Source organism: Poeciliopsis prolifica, unplaced genomic scaffold (genome assembly GCF_027474105.1).
Source record: "Poeciliopsis prolifica strain line A6 unplaced genomic scaffold, Auburn_PproV2 SCAFFOLD154, whole genome shotgun sequence".
In the NCBI taxonomy this organism is placed as follows: Eukaryota; Metazoa; Chordata; class Actinopteri; order Cyprinodontiformes; family Poeciliidae; genus Poeciliopsis; species Poeciliopsis prolifica.
The window spans coordinates 421,307-445,462 of record NW_026562529.1 but is presented as its reverse complement, the minus strand read 5'-3'; the positions used below and the strand labels follow the sequence as shown (position 1 = coordinate 445,462).

The window sequence follows — 24,156 nt, the reverse complement described above, 5'->3', positions numbered from 1 at the left end:
AAGAAACTAAAACAGTTTCCATAAAGCAAACATTTATTAATATTGAGATCAAATCAGGAGTTTCTATGAGATTCAGTGGTTTATTTCCCTAATTTGAGATAAATTCAGAACATTTTGGTTCTGGGAGGGCTTTTAATCTGAAAAGGCAGATCAGCTGTTGGATGCAGTCGATTCTGGTTCAATTCCTCCACGTGGATCAGAACCGATCCATCTCATTTTATTTAACCCATGTATAGATTGGTAGATCCATCAAGATCGATACATCTATATCTGATATCATGTCATGACGATATTGTCTGTGGTTGGGTGAACAAACTCCTGTCTAAGATCAGTAGCTGTTAGCGATCAGCATCTGTTAGCGATGAGTAGCTGTTAGCAATCAGCAGCTGTTAGCGATGAGTAGCTGTTAGCAATCAGCAGCTGTTAGCAATGAGTAGCTGTTAGCGATCAGCATCTGTTAGCGATGAGTAGCTGTTAGCGATCAGCATCTGTTAGCGATGAGTAGCTGTTAGCGATCAGCATCTGTTAGCGATGAGTAGCTGTTAGCAATCAGCATCTGTTAGCGATGAGTAGCTGTTAGCGATCAGCATCTGTTAGCGATGAGTAGCTGTTAGCGATCAGCATCTGTTAGCGATGAGTAGCTGTTAGCGATCAGCATCTGTTAGCGATGAGTAGCTGTTAGCGATCAGCAGCTGTTAGCGATGAGTAGCTGTTAGCGATCAGCAGCTGTTAGCGATGAGTAGCTGTTAGCGATCAGCAGCTGTTAGCGATGAGTAGCTGTTAGTTGTAGTGTTATGCCGAGTCAAGGATGTCACCGATATTGCGTTTGAAACGTCTTTAATGTCGAACTAACACCAACACAATCTCGGGTTGCTGAACAGTGTGTTCTCTCTTAGCGTCTCTACTGCATACGTCACTTCCTTGTTCTACTCCAACGTAACCTTACACATAAAATACCATTACATTACATTAGCGATCGGCAGCTGTTAGCGATCGGCAGCTGTTAGCGCTCTGGTCCCGGTTCTGATGGCGGTCCGGTTCAGTCTGATGTGGATTTCATTGTTTGAATTAAAACTTCTGTTATTTCTGGTCAACTTCCAACAAGATGCTGGGAAAAGAAGTTTTTATTTTGATTTAAAGCATTTAAGAGCTTAAAGAAATAAAAATGAGTGAAATCCAGATTTATTAAGATAAAATCTAAGATGACAGAAGTCCAGTTTATGTTTCATCCAACTTATAACTTTTAGGAACTTTTCACATTAAAAGCCTATCAAATCTGGCAAGACTTTCACTGTGAAATAAAATAAATAGAGGCTAAAAGAAGTCAGAAAATGTTTATTTTGTTCAACTCTGACCTTTCATAATAAAAGTCATGTTAAACTAAATTTCTAGTGATTATTACGTCACACAGCCTCCGCTGTGCCTTCTTGAAATAAATTGCTTTTCAAATTAAAAGCAGATCCATTGGCATTTACTTTTTAAAAAAGTGGAGTGAAGAAGAAACCGTTTAAAAATAAGAAATTGATTTTTGTTTCACATTTGCTGATATTTTCACAATAAAAGCATCAGCAATAAAACTGCAGAACAAAAAGCAGAAATGTTTCCCTTTTCTGCTTCCAGCTGCTGCTGGCTCCACACCTAAAGCTTTTAATTTGAAAACCCTCCTCCTTTAGTGTTTCCTGTCGACAGGCTGTTGATCAGAGTTTCAGCCTGACCAGTCATGTGACCCGATCTTCCTCCTCTACTTGCTCCTCTTCCTCAGGAAGGCCTTCTCCTCCCTCTGCCGCTGCAGGTCGTCCTAAGGCTCGTAGTCAGAGTCGTCACCCGAGTCCTCGCTGATGAAGATGTCGTCGTCAAGGTCAAGGTCATCATGGGGCCTCAGGGCGGCGAAATGGGGGGCGGCAGAGCGGGGGGCTGCGGGGAGGAGTCTGGGTTTCAGAACCAATTGGATCTCTGCACATGATTTAAGACCAGAAACGTTTTACAGCTGACAGAAGATGAAGAGTTTCAAAACGCTGCTCCTCTTCTTCACTTCCTTCCCAGAACTTTACTGGCATCCAACCGTCATCCATCCATCATCCATCCATCATCCATCATCCATCCATCATCCATCATCCATCCATCCATCATCCATCCATCCATCCATCCATCCATCCATCCATCCATCCATCATCCATTCATCCATCCATCATCCATCATCCATCCATCCATCCATCCATCCATCCATCCATCCATCATCCATCCATCCATCATCCATCCATCCATCCATCCATCCATCCATCCATCCATCCATCCATCCCATCATCCATTCATCCATCCATCATCCATTCATCCATCCATCATCCATTCATCCATCCATCATCCATTCATCCATCCATCATCCATCATCCATCCATCCATCATCCATCCATCCATCCATCATCCATCCATCCATCCATCATCCATCCATCCATCATCCATCCATCCATCCATCATCCATCCATCCATCCATCATCCATCATCCATCCATCATCCATCATCCATCCATCCATCATCCATCCATCCATCCATCATCCATCCATCCATCATCCATCCATCCATCATCCATCCATCATCCATCCATCCATCATCCATCCATCCATCCATCATCCATCCATCATCCATCATCCATCCATCATCCATCCATCCATCATCCATCCATCATCCATCATCCATCCATCATCCATCCATCCATCCATCATCCATCCATCCATCATCCATCCATCATCCATCCATCATCCATCCATCATCCATCATCCATCCATCATCCATCATCCAACCGTCATCCATCCATCATCCATCATCCATCCATCATCCATCCATCCATCCATCATCCATCCATCCATCCATCATCCATCTTTCATCCATCCATCCATCATCCATCCATCCATCCATCCATCCATCATCCATCATCCATCATCCATCCATCATCCATCCATCCATCCATCATCCATCCATCCATCCATCATCCATCCATCATCCATCCATCCATCCATCCATCATCCATCCATCCATCATCCATCCATCATCCATCCATCCATCATCCATCCATCATCCATCATCCATCCATCATCCATCCATCATCCATCCATCCATCCATCCATCATCCATCCATCCATCCATCCATCCATCCATCCATCCATCCACCATCCCATCCATCCATCCATCCATCCATCCATCCATCCATCCATCATCCATCCATCATCCATCCATCCATCCATCCATCATCCATCCATCATCCATCCATCATCCATCCATCCATCCATCATCCATCCATCATCCATCCATCCATCCATCCATCCATCCATCCATCCATCCATCATCCATCCATCATCCATCCATCCATCATCCATCATCCATCATCCATCATCTGGCCGACTCACCTGGTATCTCTGTGTGTCTGAACTGCTTCCGATGGAGAGGATTCTTCCTGAAACCAGAGGTTCAGCAGTGACATCACAGAGGGTTTTATTTGTAAAGTGATTCATGAAGAACAAACGGATCAAAGTCATTGATCAAAGCTGGAACATAACGAGCCAATCAGGAGGAAACATCTACCATAAATAAATATCTATTAAACGGATAATGGAAAAAATGTGGAGATAAAACGTGGTGTCAGTAAATCGTTAGTTACATCATTCCTCACACTGAGAAGGTCAAGAGGTCAGATCCTCCATGTATGGCTTCACTGTTAGGGCACTTTTTTTTATAATTGCTCATCACTGTAGTTTATGGTGTATCTGTGGGAGATTCAGGAAGCAGAAATCTCATTTTGATGAGCAACAGGAAGTCCAAGTATGGCAATTAGAGAGCGACTGTGGTCTAAATCTAAAGGGAAGATTTTATAAAATAGACTACTGTGAGCTGTAAACTTAAAATAATATTTAAATATAATAAAGCTGTAACCTCTCTGCTGTGTCACCACAAACAGAAAGTTTCTAGATTTGCTGCTAGACGCAGTTTTAAAATGAAGTTTTCAGAGAATCTGCAAAGTTTCTAAGGAGGAAACTGGGCCAAAGCGGTTCTGTCGCTCTGAGCGATCGAACCCAAATGACAGAATCGGTTCTGATCGTTGATGAAAATCTCATTTGTTGTCAGTCTCATGGTTTTACCCAACGAACTCTCCCCACCCCACGTGGCCACGCCCCTCAGAGTCCCTGGCTCCGCCCACTTTGGGGAGTCTTCCTAATTGCACCTGTGGGCGGGGCTTAGCTTTCTCTGGACCCGTCTGACCTGTAGCAGGCGGTGCTGTACGGACACTCTGGTCGCTCCTCCTGCTCCTCCTCCTGCTCCTCGTAGTCGGCGTCTCCAGGGTGACTGCTCTCCTGGAAGTGAAGCGGGTTCTTCCTGCAGAAGCAAACAGCGCTGCTGAGGGCCGGCTGGTCTCCAGCTGATTCCCCGCCTCCCAGCAGGGGGTGCTACCTGTAGCAGTCTTTCCCATAGGGACAAGCGGTTCTGACTCCAGACCGGTTCTTCTTCTCCTTCTGCTCCAATTGCTCAGCTGCTGCGCTCTGTGACGGCGCAGAGCTGACCTCTGACCTGCTGGGTCCAATGTGACCTCTGGACCTCGACTCATCCCAGAGGTCATCCTGAAATCAGAGAACAGCCTCTTCAGTCTCAGAGGGACGGACAGCCGTGTCCCTCATGTCCCAGACTCTCGTCCTTCTGGCTCTGTTTTGGTGATAATTAATCTCATAATCTCATAATCTCAATATGAAAGAAACTAAAGCAACAAGAAACCAGTTTGTGAAAATCATTCTGACTCACCAACAATGTCCAACAGAAAAGTTGGGACATTTTGACCAACCTGCGTCTCCTCTCACCGCCAATTTGAAAACATTCACCTCTGATTGGCTGCCCGACACATTCTCTCATCCTGATTGGTCTAGATGAACCGACGGCTTCATCTGTGATGTGACCCTGAAACGGCTCGGCTGGCCCGGCTCTGCCAAGTCTGTGCGCACACAGCCTGCATCTGAAAGCGCCGGCTGATCTCGAAATTTATCACAGTTTTAACAGAACTTAATTTACCACTTCAGTCCTTCAGGTCATCTGGAAATTATTGTTACAAATTTCTGACATTATCATGTTTTCAGAATTTGATTATAATCCTTTAATTACAGAATCTAACACCCCCCTCTGCAACTGGCGTCTCGACTTCCTCACTGACAGAACCCAGGCTGTCAGAATGGAGAACAACACCTCCGATGTCATCACCCTGAACACCGGCACCCCTCAGGGCTGTGTCCTGAGCCCCTGCTGTTCACCCTGATGACCCACGACTGCCGTCCACACTTCAGATCCAACCACATCCTGAAGTACGCGGACGACACCACAGTGGTGGGCCTCATCCGGGACAACAACGAGACGGCCTATAGGGAGGAGGTGCGGCATCTGGTGGACCGGTGCAGAGGAAACAACCTGATCCTGAATGTCAACAAGACCAAGGAGATCATCGTAGACTTCAGGAAATCCAGACCCACCCACACACCACTCCTCATCAACGACTCAGCAGTGGAGGTCGTCAGCAGCACCAAGTTCCTGGGGGTGCACATCAACGACAACCTCAGCTGGTCTCCCCACATCTCCTCACTGGTGAAGAAGGACCAGCAGCGCATGCACTTCCTGCGTGGGATGAAGAGAGCATCCCTCCTGTCCCCCATCCTTCAGACCTTCTACAGAGGGACCATCGAGAGCCAACTGACCAGCTACATCTCCATCTGGTCTGGGAGCTGCAGGGCCTCTGACTGGAAGTCTCTACAGAGGGTGGTGAGGACAGGGGAGAAGATCACGGGGGCTCTGCTCCCCTGCATCAAGGACATCGCAGAGAGGCGCTGCCTAACTCGCGCTCACCAGATCCTCTTCGACCCCACCCACCCCAACCATGGACTGTTTTCCCCCCTGGCGTCTGGAAGAAGGTTCCGCAGCATCTTGTGCAGAACAACCAGACTACTGAACAGTTTCTTCCCCCGGGCCATCAGACTGCTTAACGCCACATAACACTAACACACACACTCACACACACACACACACACACACACACACACACACACACACACACACACACACACACACACACACACACACACACAAACCAAATCCCCCCCCATGGACATGGTCAATACATGCACTTTAGTTTAGTTTTGTTCACAACACTGAACCTGTGTATTCTATGGCACTTGTATTGTATTTATTTATTTATTGTGTAGTTTAAGGTTTTAGCTCTGCTACACTGGTAGCCAAGTAACGACATTTCGTTGTCAAGATTCACCTTGTGTTTTTTTTGTACAATGACAATAAAGGAAGTCTAAGTCTAAGTCTCTAAGTCTAATCTTTTTTATTGCAAACGTACGAGTTGTTGGGTTTGGAGAATATTTGGGTTTTTCTCAGACAGTGTGTGAAGTCAGTCTGTTTTCTCCTCCATTCGGACCTGAAGCTTCTTCTCGTTTCAGGATCATCGTTTCGTTCGTTTTCTGGAAAACTTTTTTTTTTTTTTTTTCCATTCAAATTTTTCTTAAGGAACAACATGAAGAACCTGGTCTGGTCACAGAAGGTGGTACAGTCTTAAACAATCCTCTGTTCAGTTTGTCACATTGATCTGTAAAACATCTGGATGATCCATCTCCAGTCTTCAGTTCGTCTCAGAAGAATGAGGAGGAAACGGAGCGAATAGCAAACGCTCTACACCCAACAGATTTATTAGGTTCAGGTCTGGTGTTCAGGAAGTCCAACATCTGTCAAATCTGTCTGTCTCCAGTTTCAATGCAAATGTAGGTCCAGTCTGCTAATGTGGCCGTTTTGTCAGTCATTGCTTTTGCAATTAGCTTTATATTGACTGTTTTACAGAATCCCTTTACACAGTTTGGTCGTTTGCCCAGGAACAAGGTCTCAAAGTTTAGAGCAAATGTGGAGGAATAAGTCCGACCTGTTTGGACGGCTCCATAAAGCATAAAATGGCCAGCTTGTTTCGACCCACATGACCTCCAGCATCTTCTGCCTGAGCTGCTGTTTGAAGAAGCATGAAACTGTCTTCCAAGCAAATTCCCTTTATGTTAGTGATGATTTCCAACAGTTATTCAAAATGTCTAGCCCAGGGGTCACCAACCTTTTTGAGACTGGGAGCTACTTCACAGGTACGGAGCAACACGAAGGGCACTTGTTTGATACAGTCTTTATATATATATATATATAAAAAATTCCCTTCTCACCCACCGCGGGTGGTTCTTATCCTCTGAGCTCGGGTCCTCTACCAGAGGCCTGGGAGCTTGAGGGTCCTGCAGTATCTTGGCTGTGCCAAGGACTGCTGCACATTTCTGGACTGAGATGTCTGATGTTGTTCCTGGGATCTGTTGTAGCCACTGCTCCAGTTTGGGGGTTACTGCCCCGAGGGCCCCGATGACCACAGGCACCACTGTGGTCTTCACCTTCCAGGTCGCCGGTTTATTCGCTTTTTTTGTGGTTTTGCGAACTGAACAGCTGACGGGTCCCGCTGGCTGACACCAGCAGATGTGGAAAAAATAAAGGTCCAACACAAAACTATCACTGCACCTGACCTGCAAGAGCACAAGCACCTCTCCAATGCGCAAAAATCAGCACAAACCTGAACCAAGAGCAGCGGACTTTTTTTCCTGACGATGCTAAATAATAAAGACATGGAAGCGAAGCCTCTCCAGAGGACGGTGTTGATTCCCAGGTTCGGGTGTTGCGATGTGCGCTACAATAAGATGTTTTGACACAATTTATTTAATTTTTCTTCACAATTTTGTTAATAGTAAACAGGGTTAAATAATAAAAAATTCAGAAGTTATTCTTTTTTTCTTTACTTAAAGGAAAATGTCCAGGTATGCAGAGCGCAGCTGCAGGCGCAGTTCTGAACTTTAACAGCAGGAAAGAGTTTTATACGTAAAGCAATTTATTTTAAACGTTTTTATCATTTTCCTCTTTTGAACTCTAAATATAAACAAACATCATTACTTCAATGTAAAAACATTTAATCAAATTATTTTTTCGTAGTGCTCCCTAATGATAATGCTATTTTTAGAAGTGGCTCCTCGGGCGCCTGAAAAGGTCCCTGCGGGCGACCGGGTCCCTGCGGGCGACCGGGTCCCTGCAGGGACCTTTTCAGGCGCCCGAAGAGCCACTTCTAAAAATAGCATTATTTTAGAAGTGGCTGATCAAACCCTTTTCAATGCATTTTTTAAAAGCGATCTCTGTTTTATTTGGGGTAAATCTTGATCATTTGCTCTCCATCTGATTGGCAAACAGGACTTTTTACTAATATTGAGCAGGTCTTGAGTGGCGTTTCTGAGTTAGTTTTTTATTTAGTGTGTATTTCCAATGGCTGCTTGCAAGGAGACACCACTGTTGCACATTCAGTCTCCTTCCAATGTGGAGTCACACATCAGAAGGTCATATTTGAATTGTGGGGATTCAGTTTGTAGTCTGAACATTTCCTGTATTCCTTCAAGATTTTCTGTAGTTCTGGGAGATTCCCGTGTCGTTCCAGCTGGACTGAAATATCATCTGCAAAAAGCACAAATTTGTGTTCCTTGTTTGTGTAACTTTCTTTATGCCGTGTTTTGGTGCTTTTCCTGATCTATTATGCAGACATGGAACATCCTTGTCTGCAGAAGACTCAATTTTAATTTTTTATGCCAGCTGCCCGTTAATCCCAATCTTACCTGTAGACTTGTTGTTCCTGAATTATCTTTACAAAGATAATGCAATTGGGTGAAGACTGAGTAAGAATGATCAGCCTGCAGTATCAAATGGACTCAGTGTTACTGTCTGTCTGGTTAATCTGGTTGGGAATCTTCTGATATTGTCTCTGGTTCGTCTCTTCTTTATGAACCTGTCTGGTCGAAATTATTATATCTGGGAGGATATGCTCCAATCTTTTGGCTAATATGGATGTAAAGATTTTATAATCTTGGTTAAGTAGAGTGATTTGAACAGTTTAATTTGTCTTTATCTTCTTTTTGGATAACTTATGGGGCTCCGTGGTTTTCCTGTCAGGACAGCTTTACAGGCATCCCATAATATTACAGGAGAGACTTCTCCATTGTGGTTGTCTGAATTTCTTGCCTTAAGTCTCTTTAATGTTGCTAGAGTTGAGTCTCCATAGCTACGGGGTTTTTGTTAACTTTATATGAAGTGAGAAATAACCTAACGCCACATTTTCCCCAAGTCCTTGTTTTCTGAAAAAGTTATCAGTTGTGGAATGTGAATGGCGAGCAGCTCTTTCTGGGGTTGATTTCAACATTTTTAAATGTTTTTAGATCATCAAGCAATTTTTACAACAAAGAAAATTCCTTAGCATTGTGGAAATGTTGTGATATTTTCTGATGTTTTCATCAGCAGCTGTACTGACGGTTTGCGTTGGGAGGATTTCTTCCTCGCTGCTGATCGCCCCGCTCTTCTTCCTCGGCCTCTGGGCCTCTTCCTGGCGGAGCTCCGCCCCCTCAGGTGGGGAGGATAGAGTGGGCGGAGCCTGAGTGGCAGCAGGTTTACTTCTCTTCACCCCTGGATGAACAAACAGTCAGTGAGTGTCTGGCCTGCAGAAAATCACTAAATATGTGAAAAGAAGCTACTAAAATATTTAACATTTTAATGATGAATAAATGATGTCCTTATTAAGTGATGATCTGATCAACTAAATGTGAAACTTTACTGTAAATAATTAAGGCTCTCTCTGCTCAAACTACCTTAGCATATACTTTTCAAACTCCTATTTCCAAACTAGAAAAGGACCAGAAGATACAAACTTAAAGTGATTCCATACCAACTTTATTTATAAAGCACTTAAACAACCACAGCTGATGCAAAAACTCTTACAGTTTAAAACAAACAAACATACAACATGAAACTAGATCTCGCTGGAGTTGAAAGCCGAGTAAAATAGATAAAAGTGGACAGTGAAGGGGCCTCTGACCTGCAGGTCATCCATAACTTAGGACCCGACAGAGAAAGCTCTGTCCCCTCTGAGCTTCCGTCTAGATCTCTGTTCCTCCAAGAGCAACTGATCTACAGACCTGAGAGATCGATAAGGTATGTCAGGGTGAAGAAGCTCAGTGAGGTAAGCCGGGGCAAGATCATGCAGCGATTTTAAAACAAACATAAGAATTTTAAAATGGATCCTAAAATAAACAGGCAGCCAGTGAAGTGAAGCCAAGACAGGGTCACATGCTCTCTCTTTCCAGTTCCTGTCAAAAGTCTTGCAGCCGCATTCTGAAGCAGCCGCAGACGTGAGAGCAGTAACTGACTGACTCCCAGATATAGAGAGTTACAATAATCCAGTCGAGTTGAAATAAAAGCGTGGATCACTGTTCAAAATGCTGCCTGGAAAGAAAAGATTTCACTGATGCCAATCGCCTTACATGATAAAAACTGGACTTAACCACAGCTCTAATGTGGCTGTCCAATTTAAAATCACTGTCCACCTTAAAACCAAGGTCTGTAATAACAGGTTTAAAATAAACCTCCAAGGGTCAAAGGTCAACAGAGGAGGACTCACAGGAGCCACTGGGTCTGAACACCATCACCTCTGTTTTCATTATGTTCACAGAAAACAGAGGGTTAGATCTAGCAACCTGAACAGGAGGATCTAGTTTATTTACTTTGGATCAACATTAGTTTCTTTTTCTTCTTCTGCTCTTTCCTTTGGTTTCTTTTTTTATGTGTATTTCCCTTTAATTCCTGTAAAGCACTTTGTTTTAACTTGTTGCTGAAAATGTGCTACAGAAATGACCTTAAATGTAAATCAATATTTGGAGGAAAACTGATCATTAGATAGAAGATGTTGCCATAACGATAGTTGCCTGTTACCTTTGGAAGCCGCCATCATCCAGGCAGGTAAGACCCGCCTCCTGGGAGGGGGCGGAGCCTCGTCGCTCTGAACGCTGTCCAGACATGGAGCCCAGACTTCCTGTCAGGGAAAAACAACTTCCTGTTGAGTTCCACACAGAGCTCAACCAAACAGAAATTCCTTCCACATATTATTAAAAATACTGTGATTTTTAAAAAGTTGCCACATTTCAAGATAAAATGATAATTTTCCATCATTAAAAGCAGAATTTTATTCAACTGAAACTGAGAAATTCTAAAAGTGTCAGAAAAAAGGTTTCCAGAGATTATAAACTCAGATTGGTGTTTGAAACGCAGCAGATGGATCTGGAGAGCCGAAATTTACACCTTTAATCAATGAAAATTATCATGTTTTTCGTGCAGATTTATGATTTTGAGTGTTTTTTAAATATGTGAAATGTATCTGGACATTTCTGAGTCTGGAGGGAACGCCATTCTCAACATGGCCGCCTGTGGACCACGGCGCTCAGTCTCCTCTGAGGACAGACCTGCCTGAAATCGCTGCTGTGCCGGTTCCTGTCTGGACAGGAAGTCTGTTCCTGACCCGGCCTGACCTCCAGAGGAGCCGCCGCATCAGACCCGGCAGGAAAAGGAAGAGCTCCGTCGTCTTCCTCAAAGTTTTGACTGTTCCTGCAGTCAGAGCTGCAGCGGGACATGAGAACAAAGCACCGTAATTAACCTCATCCCGGTAGAGCGAGACGCCCCGCCATCGGTGTGAAAACGCCTGGGGTACCTGGACGCACTCCTCTCCGCGCCGGCAGTCGCCACCCTGTAGATGAAGCGACCCGGCAGCAGAGAGAACTGGTCTCCAGGGTGAAGCCGGTGCCAGGAGTCCCTCTCCAGGGGTCGGGGGTCATCGTTCGGGGACGACAGGAGGAAACACGGGTTGACGTGGGTCTGCTGGGAGGAAGTGATGTAAGAGTTTCTCTGTGCCATAGCACCCACTGCTGAGTACGATGTGTAGCGCATCAAACTGACACAAAAGTAGAAAAAAAATCCTTTTCTAAATTCATTTTTACCAACTGATAGAAATTCTGCTGCTTTCGAGAGAAACGTGAAGAAATGAGGAAGTTTAAAGGCAAACCCTTCACCAGATCATGGAATACCATCAAATATCACCAAACTGTAAACTGATCAACCAATCACTGAAAAGAGTCTAGTGATTCAGCTAAAATTAGGATAAGCTAACACTAAACCGCTAACGCTAACCATTAGGACAACGTGTCGTCTTTGATGACAAAAACAGCAGCCATCTTGAAAAATCATCCTTAAGTCATGAGTTTGATGGGCATTATAAAAACCCTTGAGGGGTGAGCATGCTAATTTCTGGGCTTGTATCAGCTCAGTTTTTAGTGACGTTGAGCTCTGATGATGGGAATAACGACACGTGCAGCTGTTCCTGAACGCACCGGTTTGAGCCGCAGCTGTCCGTCCAGGTTGTCCAGCAGACCGTGGCGGCGGGAGACTCTGCGGTCACTGATCTGGTGAAAACAGGAACATCTTCATGTTTACCACATCTTTCTGTCGCAGGGTTTCTCTGTGCAGTCAGAAACAGCTCTGTGCTACATCTATGTCATATAAACATAGCAAATACTTCCAGAAGCAGGACGTGCAGTAAACCCAGCTGCCTCGCAGTATCCTGACCTTTGAACCTCTTCAGATGAACTGGGAAGTGCGGAAATGGGATAAAATCATTTCCCAGAAGGACTCACCCCGAGGAAGGGTCCCCGACCCAGCACCGTCTCACCCGGCGGCAGCGGGACCAGATCCCCGCCGTCCACCGGGACCAGGCCGAAGCCGGACATGAGGCTCTGCTCCGGGCGGGACCGAGAGCGGCGGCCCGCTCACTCAGCCGGAAGACAGCGGAAGGTTTTGAAGTCCGATTCTTTAGGACTTATCGGAACAAATTAGTTTTAAGAATAAACAGTTGGAAAAATCAAAAATGAAAACAAATTAGCTCCACGGGACAGCAACTTTCAGATTCAAAACTTCCGGGGTCCAGGAGAGCATGCGCAGTGGAGAACAACCAAACTACTCTGAAAACATCAACTTTTAACATCTTTTTGGTTAACTGAAAAATTTCCATACAAGAAACATTTCAACGCATTTTACCTCATAATGGATAAAAAGTTTAATTCTGCATATCTGCTTTCACTTTATTGCGTTCATAATTTTAATGGGTGGGCTACTTGTGTTACTGAAAATACAACTAAGTTGGTGAATGAAAGCAAAAAAAATTTCAAAATTATAGTTTTTGATTAATAAACCATCTAAATATTCGTATGTAAAAATCGCTTTTAATAATTTATTTTAAAAGAGGAAGAAAAGAAATTTAAAAATAAATAACGGCCAAGTGTGCTTTGTACGCATGCGCCAAACCTTCATGACGCGTTGACGTCATATCGCAGTGTAAACAGCCGTTAGGACATTTAAAGAGCCGCTGCGAAGCCTTCCTGTAGTTCAGGTAACATAGTCACTTATTTTTTTGAAAAGTAAATGGTCAACATGTTTTTATGAACTCTGATAGAAAGTTTCATAATTATTGTCCCAGTTTATCTGGGATTAAGAGCCTGAAACAGTTCATGAGGAACTCCGGGGAATAGAGGAAATGTGGCCGAAAAATGTCAAATATTCTGTCAATGATGGACAACAAAGTCTGTGTGCTCACAAACCCACTGCTGACAAAAACGAACCGGGTCTAATATTCTGAAGGGACGTTGTGGTCCAAAGAGAAACACCTGCAGGGCTGGTCTGAAGTCCGGAGGGGCCCTGGGCTCACTGTAACCCCCTAACCCCCAGTTTTATCCTTTTCAAGTTTATGTGTTTGTATTGACTTGTTTATTTATATTTATATCGACTTATTTGGGCTGGCCCAGGGCCAGTCCAGGGCCAGTCCAGGGCCAGTCCAGGGCCAGTCCAGGGCCAGTCCAGGGCCAGTCCAGGGCCAGTCCAGGGCCAGTCCAGGGCCAGTCCAGGGCCACAGGAGTCATCCAATCAGCATGGACTTTCCTCAGCATGGCGTGGTTTGGCATAGACTAAGTAGGTGTGATGGTGAGCAATATTAGCATAACCAGGGTAATTATTTAACCTTTTGCCCCAGAAAAGTTCTCAGAGTGGGTTTCTCTTTAAATAAGGTAAGCTTCATATTGTGTCTTGTTTCATTTCATAAGTGTGATTGTACAGAAACGCGTTGCTACAGAAACGCTTTGCTACAGAAACGCGTTGCTACAGAAACGCGTTGCTACAGAAACGCGTTGCTACAGAAACGCGTTGCTACAGAAACGCGTTGCTACAGAAACAGCTTTAAATGTATATTTGTGTTTTCTTCTTCTTCTTTGTAATTTCTGGGTTTTGTTCAGCTGGTTTCCTGTCAGATTATTTCACTAAAAATGAAACCATCTTTACTTCCAAGGGAAGCTTCCTGTTTTTGGAGGAAGATTTTTCTCGCTCCTCTGGACCTGAGCAGTGGTTCTGGTTCTGGTTCTGCTCCAGGCTCAGCTCCCCTCCAGCTGTGTAAGTGGGTGTGTGTCTCAGGCGGTCCGCCCCGTTGCAGTATTATGCAGCATGAGTGTGCGGGGCCCTCCTCAGTGTTTCTGCTCTGTGAGCGAAGAGCCGGCCTGACGTCCCTGGAACCTTGCGGCTCCCAGAACTTCGCAGAGACTCTTCCCACGGAGATGAGCGTGAGGATTTTCAGAGAGCTGGACGCAGAAAGCCTGTGCCGAGCCTCGAGGACATGCAAACTGTGGCGCTCCATCATCGATGACAACGAGCAGCTGTGGAGGCAGCAGTGCATGCTGGTCCGGGCCGTGTGTCGCCGGGAGGTGGACAGCGACCGCAGCGACGGCCTCTCCTGGAAGGTGAGTCTGCTGCTAATTTACTTGGCTGTTTTGTAAACATTCAGTTGAATAAAGTTTGATATCCATGTTGAAGCTGGTTATCAGATGTTGAGAGGACTTTGAGCAGTTGGTATTCATTACGCTTTTATTTTGAAGTAGGTGAAGTCTGTTTAGGTAGCATTTCCGTTTCCTGTCCTCATGATGCGCTGCAGCTGAAGACTTTTATTCTGTTGTGGAACTACAGGCTGGATCATCACAGTTGAAGCTAATGCTAACACACAAGCTTCTGCTAAATGCCATGATTAACCTAAAGCTAATCATTAGCCTAAAGCTAATGATTAGAGCTTTAGGCTTTGTGCAGCTAGCTTTAGCTAGCACAGTGAGTAACGAGGAAAACATGACTGTAAAGTTTTGATTTTCAGCTGCATTCTGGATGTTTGTCATCAGATGGAAACATTTTCAGTGGAACAGAAAGCTCCAGTTTGATGTTCAAACCTGATGGAGCCTCACGTTTTTGTCTCTGAGCCTCTTCCTGTTTCATTGGCTGCAGATCAAAGCTCTGCTGCTTCCTGTTTCCTTTTCTCTGTGGTCATTTTAATGGTGGCCGGTCTGCAGACAGGAAGCTGATGGTGCTTCCTTCCCCACCAGGTGACCCTGCTGAGGAACTACAGCCGCAGCCGGGTGAAGGCGGCCTGGCTAGCCGGCCGCTACAGCGGCGTTCGCTCTGCAGATGAGCTGCTGGGCAGCAAGATGGCGCCGCTGGACGCAGAGACCTGGGGGGAGATCCTGCAGGCGGAGCTCGACAGATGATAGAGACGATGATGACGCACTTCTCCCTGATTTTGATTCTAACATGTTTTTTTCTCTGAGTTCACTTTAATGCAACACAGATGACTGTATGTACATATTTAATGATTTTAAAGAAATCTGATCATGGTGGATGAATTTGGTGTAAATATATGTGAGCTGGAAGTTCTGTTTACAGTCCACTTCCTGTTTCCTGTCTGAGATCTGAGTGATGTTAGTGGGACATCAGACGGCAGAACCAGCTGGTCCGGATCGGAACGCCCCCTGGCGGCCGGTCTGGACATGGCAGCATCATTCCTCCATGTCTGATCCTGCTGGGTTCTGATTGGTTCCTGAATGAAACAGCCAATCATCATGCATCAATCATCATTTATCTACAGAGAAAGCTTCGTAAAACACATTTATTAATGCTGCTGTTGATCATAGCGGTCTCACATTCATCTAGTAAAATGAATTAAATGTAAACTTGCAGAATTTAAATCATTTAAATTCTGCTGAATGAACCGACCAGAAGGTTCTGGAGGAGTGAAACTGATCCTCAGTTTGAAGCCCATCAACTGGTATAAACAGAGCTGAGAGTCAGGACTTGTTAAACTGGAACCTGGTTGGCTTGGTTGGCCTGGTTTGGCCCGGTTGGGCCCCACTTCATGATGAAACATAAATCATCATCTTCCCTGGAAGCAGACAGACGTTTTCAAGCGAAAACTGTTTCTGCAGAGCATCACGTGTTTCAACTGGAGCATTTTGTTTGTGAAAATGTGGTGAAGTTTGGAAAAGCGCGTTAGCATTCAGGCTCTGGATTACACTGTAAAACTGAAAACCTGAAAAAATCTGCATAAAACTTCAGTCATGATTTAAAAACATAAGACACAAAATCTGAGTAATTTGACAAGAGCTGAACGACTGATTAAAAGTTTGATGGTTTTCTATGTGGCTGAAATGTCGATACTATTTGAAATATATCAGATTGTATAATAGTTGAAACGACCACAAGTCAAAGAAGAAGCTGAACATTTTGATATGAATTATTGAACACTGATAATCGATCACCGTAAATTAAGTTTGAAGGAAATTAAAAACACAAGAAGAGAAATAATGATGACAATGTGATGCAAGCATTTAAAAACTGAAACCATTCGACACTTTATGAGCTTAAATAACTAAAATGACATGAAGCTCCAGATATGATCGCATGGAAAAAGTCAGAATCTTAAAAAATAAACAAACCTAAATTAATAAATTCGGAAATGACATCATCAGTGTTGAGCCAGGGCTGGCTCCGCTCTTATTGTGAAAGGTGCGACCGGAAGCCGCTGGTCCCTCTCAGCATCCTCTCCTCCAGCAGCCAGAGCCGCATCCCGGGAACATGGACGACGTCCCGCCGATCATCAGCATCCAGGTCGCGCTCCGGATCCAGCCGAACGACGGGCCCGTCTTCTTCAAGGTGGACGGAACCCGGTTCGGCCAGAGCCGAACCATCAAGCTGCTGACGGGATCCAAGTACCGGGTCGAGGTGGCGGTGAAGCCCGGAGCCCTGGAGGCCACGTAAGATCCCTGCGCGCTGCGCTGGAGGGAGGGAGGGAGGGGTCAGAGGTCATCAGGACAGGAGAGACCCGCTGGATCTGCAACCTCTTCTTCCTCCTCCTCCTCCTCTTCCTCCTCCTCTTCCTCCTCCTCCTGCAGGCCGCAGCAAACGACACCCCTGAATTAATGATGCGGGATCAGGTTGGATGTTTCGGTTGCAGATGGTTTGAAACTCCTTCAGAGAAATCAGCCAATATTTCCAATAATTGTTGGTAATAATTGGACAGCAAAACCTGCAGGTGATTCAGATTTACCTGGAGTCACGTGTTTGTCGTCACTGCAGGGCGGCGCAAAAAACATCAATAATTCCCTTTTCTTCTTTATTTTTTATGATGTGCTAATAACAAAAAAATAATTATCTATAATTTTCTCTTTTAATCTCTTCACCAAAACAGAAAAAAACAAAACAAATTATATATCAATATCGTGTTTTTCTTAAAGAAGAAAAATCTAATTTTATTTTTTTCTTTATTTCTTGGTGTAACTTCAGAAAAAAATAAATGACAAATCATTTATTAGGGTTTGAAAACAAAAGAAAAACATTTTTAGGATGTTACCACTAACAGAAAAATAGAAGTTATATATGTAATTATTTTGAATGTATTTATTTATTGATTAAGTTTTTGTCTTGATTGTCAAGACAGTCTTTGTATGGGGGCAGGGGAGTATATTCCAGGTGGGGCCACAGCCCCCTAAAGCCCCCCTCAGAATATTTCAGAAGCTTTTCTGGAAAATTGATTCCAAATTCAACAGGAAAAATTCAGGAAAATTTCTGACTCACGTTCCTCCGGCTCTGAATCCAGGTTCCGGTTCAGAGTCTGACCCCTGAGGTCATGTGACGAGCGCTTCCTCTTCCTGCTTTTCCTCGCAGCAACATGAACATCGGAGGAATCGTGTTCCCTCTGGAGCAGCAGTCCAGAGACGAGGAGTCGGTGGTTTACCACGGGCGCTACGACACCGAGGGCGTCCCACACACCAAGAGCGGAGACCGCCAGCCCATCCAAGTCAGCATAGAGGTGAGGTCATGACCCCAAGGAGGTACTGAGACCTGAGAGTTCAGAAGAACATGGAGGCTCTGCTGACCTTTAACCTCTGAGAATCTGGAGCCTTGATTTATTCTCAGGGCTCCATTTACATCAGACCCACCAAGAAATCACCACATTTCACGCTCTGCATATTTTATTATAATGTAACCCAATAATCAGTCTGACCAGCAGAACCAGTCTGACCAGCAGAACCAGTTCGACCAGCAGAACCAGTCTGACCAGCAGAACCAGTCTGACCAGCAGAACCAGTTCGACCAGCAGAACCAGTCTGACCAGCAGAACCAGTCTGACCACTAAAAGCAGACATTTCTAGCTGTTACACATAGATAGAAATGTCTGCAGCAAGGCCAGCCTCAGGTTCTGAACAGCTAACTGCAGGTGGACCGGACCGGACCGGACCGGACCAGGAGCACAAAATCCTGCCTGTTTTTAAATCCCAAACTAACAGATTGAGTTCAGCAGAAGAACCTGAACATGAACAGTTCTGATGCTGGTTCTGATGCTGGTTCTGGTTCTGTCTCTGCAGTTCAACAAGGCCGGGTCGTTCGAGACGGTCTGGCAGGTCAAGTTCTACAACTACTACAAGCGGGAGCACTGCCAGTTCGGCAACAAGTTCAGCAACATCGAGTACGAGTGCAAACCCAACGAGACCCGGACCCTGATGTGGATCAACAAGGAGGTCTTCAACTGAGCCGGACCAGAACCGCTCCCCGTTCCTCTGCCCCGCCAGAACCGGCTGCTCTTCAGCTGAACACTGGGTCCGGTTCTGAGACTGGGTCCGGAGCAGAACCGGTTTGCATCTGTTCACTAAAGACCAGAATGAAGAGCGGTTCTGTTTAAAGGTTCTGATCCAGTCCTACATGGTTTACTTCAATGCAGCCAAATTAAACTGGTCAAACTGGTCCGGTTGTCCAGATTCAGTCCATCCCACCCCCACCAGAACCGGGACATCTGAGCCGGATTGGGCTCATGTTTGATTTATCTGGCTGCTTGGAAGGAAAACCCGGGCCAGATCAGAACTTTGGACCAGGACCGGATCCGTTTGAGTGTTCTGATTGTGTTCTGTTTGTTTTTGTTTCATTGAGAAACTTTGAGTCCAGTCGGACTTGTGTGGGACTACTTTCAGCAGCGGAGGAATCCGTCATCTGCTGAGAGGAGGACTTCCTCTTCTTCTTCTGTGGTTTTCTCCTCCTGCGGCGCTTCTCTCTGCTGCAGCCGCTGATTTCATAGAATCATTTTGCCAAATCTGAAATGTTGCTTCTTGTTTTGTATTCATCCGTAGCCGTGAATAAAGCCGAGTTCTGGAGTTCCTGTGGGCCTCATGACTGACCCAACCGGATCCGGTCCAGGTCGGGGCCGACGAATCAGACAGGAAGTCAGAACCAGGAGCAGTCCTCTTTATGTTGATAAAAACTGATCACTTTAGAGTCTAAGCTCAGTCCATTGGAACGGGTCAGTACCAGAACCAGACCCAACTGTGACCCAACAAATCCTTTATTTTAAGGATCATTTAGTTAAAAAACAAACAGAATATGAACATTTTCATCCTCTGTCAGCATGTTAACATGTTGTTGACACGCTGACACCGTTGAGTCGCGCGGTCAGACCCGAACAGAAAGAACGGCTCCCCACAGGGGCGGGGCCAGAAAAATGTTCCCCACAGGGGCGGGGCCAGAAAAATGTTCCCTATAGGGTCGGGCCAGAAAAATGTTCCCCACAGGGGCGGGGCCAGAAAAATGTTCCCTATAGGGGCGGGGCCAGAAAAATGTTCCCTATAGGGGCGGGGCCAGAAAAATGTTCCCCACAGGGGCGGGGCCAGAAAAATGTTCCCCACAGGGGCGGGGCCAGAAAAATGTTCCCCACAGGGGCGGGGCCAGAAAAATGTTCCCTATAGGGGCGGGGCCAGAAAAATGTTCCTGGGGGTGGTACCATGCAGCGAGCATTGATCAGCGTTGGAGCCTCCAACCTCCAGTATTTTGTCTTTGGGTCACTTCCTGAATACTCACATGTCATGTCTGGGAGCCGGTTCTGTTGGAGGGATCTGGGTTGGGATTGGATGTGATCACTCTGCAGTGAACGTTGCAGAGCTTTATAGGCTGAACGACGAATGAAGTGAACAGGAAACCTCTTATTGCAGTAAACAATCAATATTGTTAATTCACTTTTTGCTGGTTGTTGCCTTTGGGCTTGATGGAGTCATAACACTAAATATGTTGATACAATTTTAATGGTCAATTAAATATTTACTTAGCGACTTGCTTTGCTAACTAGTTTGAAATGGTGACATTTATAAATGAACTGGATGCTGTTAGCTTTTGACTTGGTCCTCAGTTTGGAGACAGGAAGCTGCAGATGGTTCATCAGGTCACTGCAGCTCAGGAAACTTTTCTTAACTTCAGATTCAATTAGGTTTAAATCGGTAACTGAGCGCTCAGTGGGAAGGAGGCTGCTGAGGCCTTAAAGGGACAGTACAACAGGAAGCACGTCCAGAAACCGTTGAACTGCTCCTGATGACGTCACTGAAGGCAGATTGATTCCAGTCCGCCAGAAATCATCAATTTATAGATAAAACATAACACAGAGGAAGAAATAACTGTGATGATGTTTCTGAAACTTGGAAAAACATTTGGAAGGAATTTTCATTTTAGAACAGAAACAAACAGAACCGATAGAGAAAGAGTCCAAAGTCCTGCTGCGGCTTGTCCTGCGGTCCCTGAACACATCATCGCCGGTTTAAATCTATAACATAATCAACTGGTTCCGGTCCGGGTCAGCCGGTTCCGGTCCGGGTCAGCCAGTTCCGGTCGGGGTCAGCCGGTTCCGGTCCGGTCCAGCCGGTTCTGGTCCGGTCCAGCCGGTTCCAGTCGGGGTCAGCCGGTTCCGGTCAGAGTCAGCCGGTTCCGGTCCGGTCCGGGCCAGCCGGTTCTGGTCCGGTCCGGTCCGGCCGGTTCCGGTCCGGTCAGAGTCAGCTGGTTCCGGTCCGGCCGGTTCCGGTCCGGGCCAGCCGCCGTCGCCGCCTCTCCAGCGCCTGCTGCTTCTTCAGCTATTTCTGAGGCCGAACATTTCCCTGCAACAACAGGAAATGACATCGTCAACTCCAGCTATGACATCACACTGTCCAGCTGTTTCCATGGGAACAGGAGGTCGGGCGGGGTAACTGATGACCCGGGTCTCACCTTTCTCAGTTGCCATGGTGAAGGTGAAGTACCGGGCGTCTTTGGGTTGCGGCGCCGAAGACGGTTCTGACCCGGTTTTGTTCCTGAAAACGACAGCAGGCAAAGGCAGCTGGAAGCCGATTGGCTGCTTCAGCGGCGCGGCAGCCAATGAGCAGCTCGCTGGTCCGGGCGGGTCCGGTGGGATCCGGTTTCCAGAGGTTCTGTGGGTTGGCTGCGGCGCCGCCGTCTGGTCGGACCCGGTCCGGTCCGTTTGGACCTGGATTCGGTTCTCCAGGTCTTCACACATCTCACACAGCAGGTCGTCAGCCAGGCCGTCCCAGACTGGTTCCGACCGGAACACGGAGTCCAGATCGCCCAGAACGTCCAGCCCATCAGGACCGGCCCGGTTCCTTGGGTCGCTCCAGAACCATTGGGTTTCTGGTTCCAAGCTGCACGTCTGACCCGGTTCTGGAGCTCTGGAGGCGGAGGAGAACCGGTTCTGTTCTGATCTCGTTTGGACCCACTTCCCAGAACCAGAACTCCAGCCCGGGTTCCAGGCTGGGTCCAGGTTTTCTTTCTCAATTCTGGTTCCGACTAACGGAGCAACCCAACCCTGACCAGAACCAGCCGGGTTCTGGGTGGAGCAGAGCTTCGGAACCAGGAAGCGGTCCGGGTTTTGGGTCATCTCCAGAACCAGCGCATCGTTCAGCAGGTCATCGTTCTCCCAGTCGTCTTCTAACTGGTTCTGAACCAAACCGGGTCCACGGCACGTCCCGGAGGCGGCCGGACCGGAACCACACTGGGACGCTGAACCGGGTCGGTTCTGAGTCGGACCTCGACTCAGGGTTCTGCTCGGCGTCTGGGTCGGATCGTCAAACAGAAAGTCCAGGTCGTCCTGCAGGAAATCTGGGTTAGACCGGGGTTCCGGTACAAAAGAACTAGGCCCCTGACCTTCCCCAGTCAGAAACTCCTCCAGGTTCTGGTTCTGGAACAGGTTCTGGTCCAGCTGCCTGGCGAGTCGCAGCAGGTTCTCCACTCCAGTCGCTCTGCAGGAGACAGAACCAAAGTTAAATTCTGGTTCTGGAGCGTTTCCATCCGGCCACTCGGTTCTGGATCTCAACTTCTGCCAGAGCTAATGTTCAGAACCGGGCCTCCAGAACCCACCTGGGAGAGCGCTTGTTGGCCCGCGGGCCCTGAGGGTCCGGAGTGCAGGACAGGGCGGCGCTGTCTCCGATCCACTGCTGCAGCGCCGGTTCGCTGACCCGAGGCCGGCCGTGCTGCAGACACAACCAAAACATTAGCCAGGGTTCTGGTCTGGCCCGGTTCCACCAGACCCAACCAGACGCCGCTGACCTTTGGAGCGATCCTGGTGACGATCTCTGAGATGTTCACGGCGCCTCCAGCGGCGACCTTTTTCCCTACTGTTCCTGAACGCAACACAAGCAAAGTCAAGGAACCGCAGGAGGCGGAGAACCGGGAGGTTCTGCCAGAACCTTACCGGATCGGCAGGGCGGCGTCGGGGACGCGGCGTCCCAGACGATGTCCTGCTGGAGATCCGGGTCGTTATACGGGGAGTCCGGACCCGGAACCGAACTGGGTTTGGTTCCTGGGATCCTGGTGGGGTCTTGAACTCTATGAAGGTGAAACTGTTAGAATCTGATCCCCGAACATTTCCACGAACAGAACCGAGTGAGCAGAACTCTGATAGTGGAGAAAACGTCCCGATTACAGTCATCAGATTTCACCGAACCGAACCGAACCCTGACTGTCTGGGTTCTGACAGACAACTAAACTCAAACATTTCGAGATATTTAAATCGGCTCTGACAAATCAGAAATCTGTTCGGTGCCGAATAGAAGTCTGAACAGAACTCTTTGTAATATCATTGTTTCTGGATCGGAACCGGCTCACCAGCGGATAACTCTGGAGAAAACCTAAAACCAACAGATTCTTGAATGGAATCAGACGGACAGCCTGAACCGGGTCCCGAACAGAACCTATCGGTACCGACCTGGTTCTGTCTGATTCCGGGCGGACTCCAGAACCTCCGCCGGTCCCGTCTGGCTCCGTCTGCGGCTCAGGCGGTTCCTCCTGGGAGCTCCGACCGCCGCCAGCGGCTCCAGCCGCCTTCGGCCTCCGTTCATACGGATGAAACTCTCACTGACGTCAGTTCAAAATGATTTTGGAATTTGAACATCGCGCCATGTTGTCTGTTTCCCAGAGTTCCTTTCGGCAATGGGTTCAAGAGCGTCGACATGACATAAAGAGGAGACCCCGGATTGGCTGCCCTGCAGAAACACGGCGGCCATCTTGGAGCGGTCGTCCCTCGGCACCGCCAGATGTTTCTGTTCAGATCGACACGTTGTTGTCGTGAGATCTCGGAGGGAAACTTTTCACAAGGAAGATGGACATATTTATATTTTGTGCCAGCTAATATTTCTTTGCTGTAATCCCGAGCAAATACCGAGGCTTTGTGAATCTTTAAAAGCTTTAATTATTTCCTAACAAGTGTAATTCCTTCACTTGTCTAAAGTTTTTGTGTTGAAGGTTTCAGAAAGACGATGTGAGGAAGAAAAGGGAAATGAGACGATTCACTGCACTGATGAATCTCTGAGATGTGTAGTTTAATGCATATTGTTCAGTATTGATCATTATCTAATCATATTTGTTTCTCTATGATTGTATTCATATTACTAAATAATAAATAAAAATGTTGACTGGTTGTCTGCTTTGTAAAATGATCATCATACATCAATATTAAAACATTATATTCCAACTGTATCATGTTTTCTCCACAAAGCCTATTGAACCATGCATTAGTCAATTCGTCCATCCATACATCATCTG

The 24,156-nt window shown here is 46.5% G+C and overlaps 4 protein-coding genes across 8 annotated transcripts; 2 read left to right on the top strand and 2 right to left on the bottom strand.

The window, feature by feature from the left end:
- Positions 1-1,166: 1,166 nt before the first annotated feature.
- On the bottom strand, positions 1,167-12,878 carry aplf (aprataxin and PNKP like factor). The gene is made up of 10 exons (XM_055025635.1): positions 12,594-12,878; positions 12,291-12,362; positions 11,615-11,781; positions 11,370-11,523; positions 10,843-10,942; positions 9,389-9,540; positions 4,441-4,607; positions 4,252-4,365; positions 3,402-3,448; positions 1,167-1,914 (listed from the first exon to the last, which is right to left on the bottom strand). The coding sequence occupies exons 1-10, from the start codon at positions 12,684-12,686 to the stop codon at positions 1,799-1,801; spliced, it is 1,182 nt and encodes a 393-aa protein (XP_054881610.1). The 5' UTR covers positions 12,687-12,878; the 3' UTR covers positions 1,167-1,798.
- Positions 12,870-15,884, top strand: LOC129356018 (F-box only protein 48). 5 transcript variants are annotated; one of them, XM_055025639.1, is made up of 3 exons: positions 12,870-14,394; positions 14,470-14,738; positions 15,366-15,884. In XM_055025639.1, the coding sequence occupies exons 1-3, from the start codon at positions 14,271-14,273 to the stop codon at positions 15,525-15,527; spliced, it is 555 nt and encodes a 184-aa protein (XP_054881614.1). In that variant the 5' UTR covers positions 12,870-14,270; the 3' UTR covers positions 15,528-15,884. The 5 variants fall into 5 exon arrangements, with proteins under 5 accessions (XP_054881614.1, XP_054881618.1, XP_054881616.1 ...); XM_055025643.1 differs by having other exon boundaries at positions 12,870-13,345; positions 14,299-14,738; positions 15,366-15,746; XM_055025641.1 differs by having other exon boundaries at positions 12,870-13,345; positions 14,294-14,738; positions 15,366-15,746.
- An 894-nt stretch (positions 15,885-16,778) lies between these two features.
- On the top strand, positions 16,779-19,460 carry cnrip1a (cannabinoid receptor interacting protein 1a). The gene is made up of 3 exons (XM_055025644.1): positions 16,779-17,069; positions 17,980-18,124; positions 18,681-19,460. Exons 1-3 carry the CDS (start codon positions 16,891-16,893, stop codon positions 18,843-18,845), a joined length of 489 nt encoding a protein of 162 aa, XP_054881619.1. The 5' UTR covers positions 16,779-16,890; the 3' UTR covers positions 18,846-19,460.
- A 430-nt stretch (positions 19,461-19,890) lies between these two features.
- Positions 19,891-23,677, bottom strand: LOC129356015 (uncharacterized). The gene is made up of 6 exons (XM_055025636.1): positions 23,321-23,677; positions 22,808-22,941; positions 22,663-22,736; positions 22,474-22,586; positions 21,331-22,355; positions 19,891-21,221 (listed from the first exon to the last, which is right to left on the bottom strand). The coding sequence occupies exons 5-6, from the start codon at positions 21,992-21,994 to the stop codon at positions 21,025-21,027; spliced, it is 861 nt and encodes a 286-aa protein (XP_054881611.1). The 5' UTR covers positions 21,995-22,355; positions 22,474-22,586; positions 22,663-22,736; positions 22,808-22,941; positions 23,321-23,677; the 3' UTR covers positions 19,891-21,024.
- Positions 23,678-24,156: the final 479 nt, after the last annotated feature.

Bases quoted from the DNA above. Each gene is read 5' to 3' on its own strand.
- aplf (XM_055025635.1), bottom strand. From the start codon at position 12,686: ATGTCCGGCTTCGGCCTGGTCCCGGTGGACGGCGGGGATCTGGTCCCG. The intron at 11,524-11,614 runs GTACCCCAGGCG...GTCCCGCTGCAG, and splicing joins GCGGAGAGGAGTGCGTCCAG to CTCTGACTGCAGGAACAGTC. The intron at 9,541-10,842 runs GTAACAGGCAAC...TTGTTCATCCAG, and splicing joins GATGATGGCGGCTTCCAAAG to GGGTGAAGAGAAGTAAACCT.
- LOC129356018 (XM_055025638.1), top strand. From the start codon at position 14,271: ATGAAACCATCTTTACTTCCAAGGGAAGCTTCCTGTTTTTGGAGGAAG. The intron at 14,739-15,365 runs GTGAGTCTGCTG...CTTCCCCACCAG, and splicing joins GCGACGGCCTCTCCTGGAAG to GTGACCCTGCTGAGGAACTA.
- cnrip1a (XM_055025644.1), top strand. From the start codon at position 16,891: ATGGACGACGTCCCGCCGATCATCAGCATCCAGGTCGCGCTCCGGATC. The intron at 17,070-17,979 runs GTAAGATCCCTG...TTTTCCTCGCAG, and splicing joins CCCGGAGCCCTGGAGGCCAC to CAACATGAACATCGGAGGAA. The intron at 18,125-18,680 runs GTGAGGTCATGA...CTGTCTCTGCAG, and splicing joins CCATCCAAGTCAGCATAGAG to TTCAACAAGGCCGGGTCGTT.
- LOC129356015 (XM_055025636.1), bottom strand. From the start codon at position 21,994: ATGACCCAAAACCCGGACCGCTTCCTGGTTCCGAAGCTCTGCTCCACC. The intron at 21,222-21,330 runs GTGAGACCCGGG...CTGTTGTTGCAG, and splicing joins CACCATGGCAACTGAGAAAG to GGAAATGTTCGGCCTCAGAA.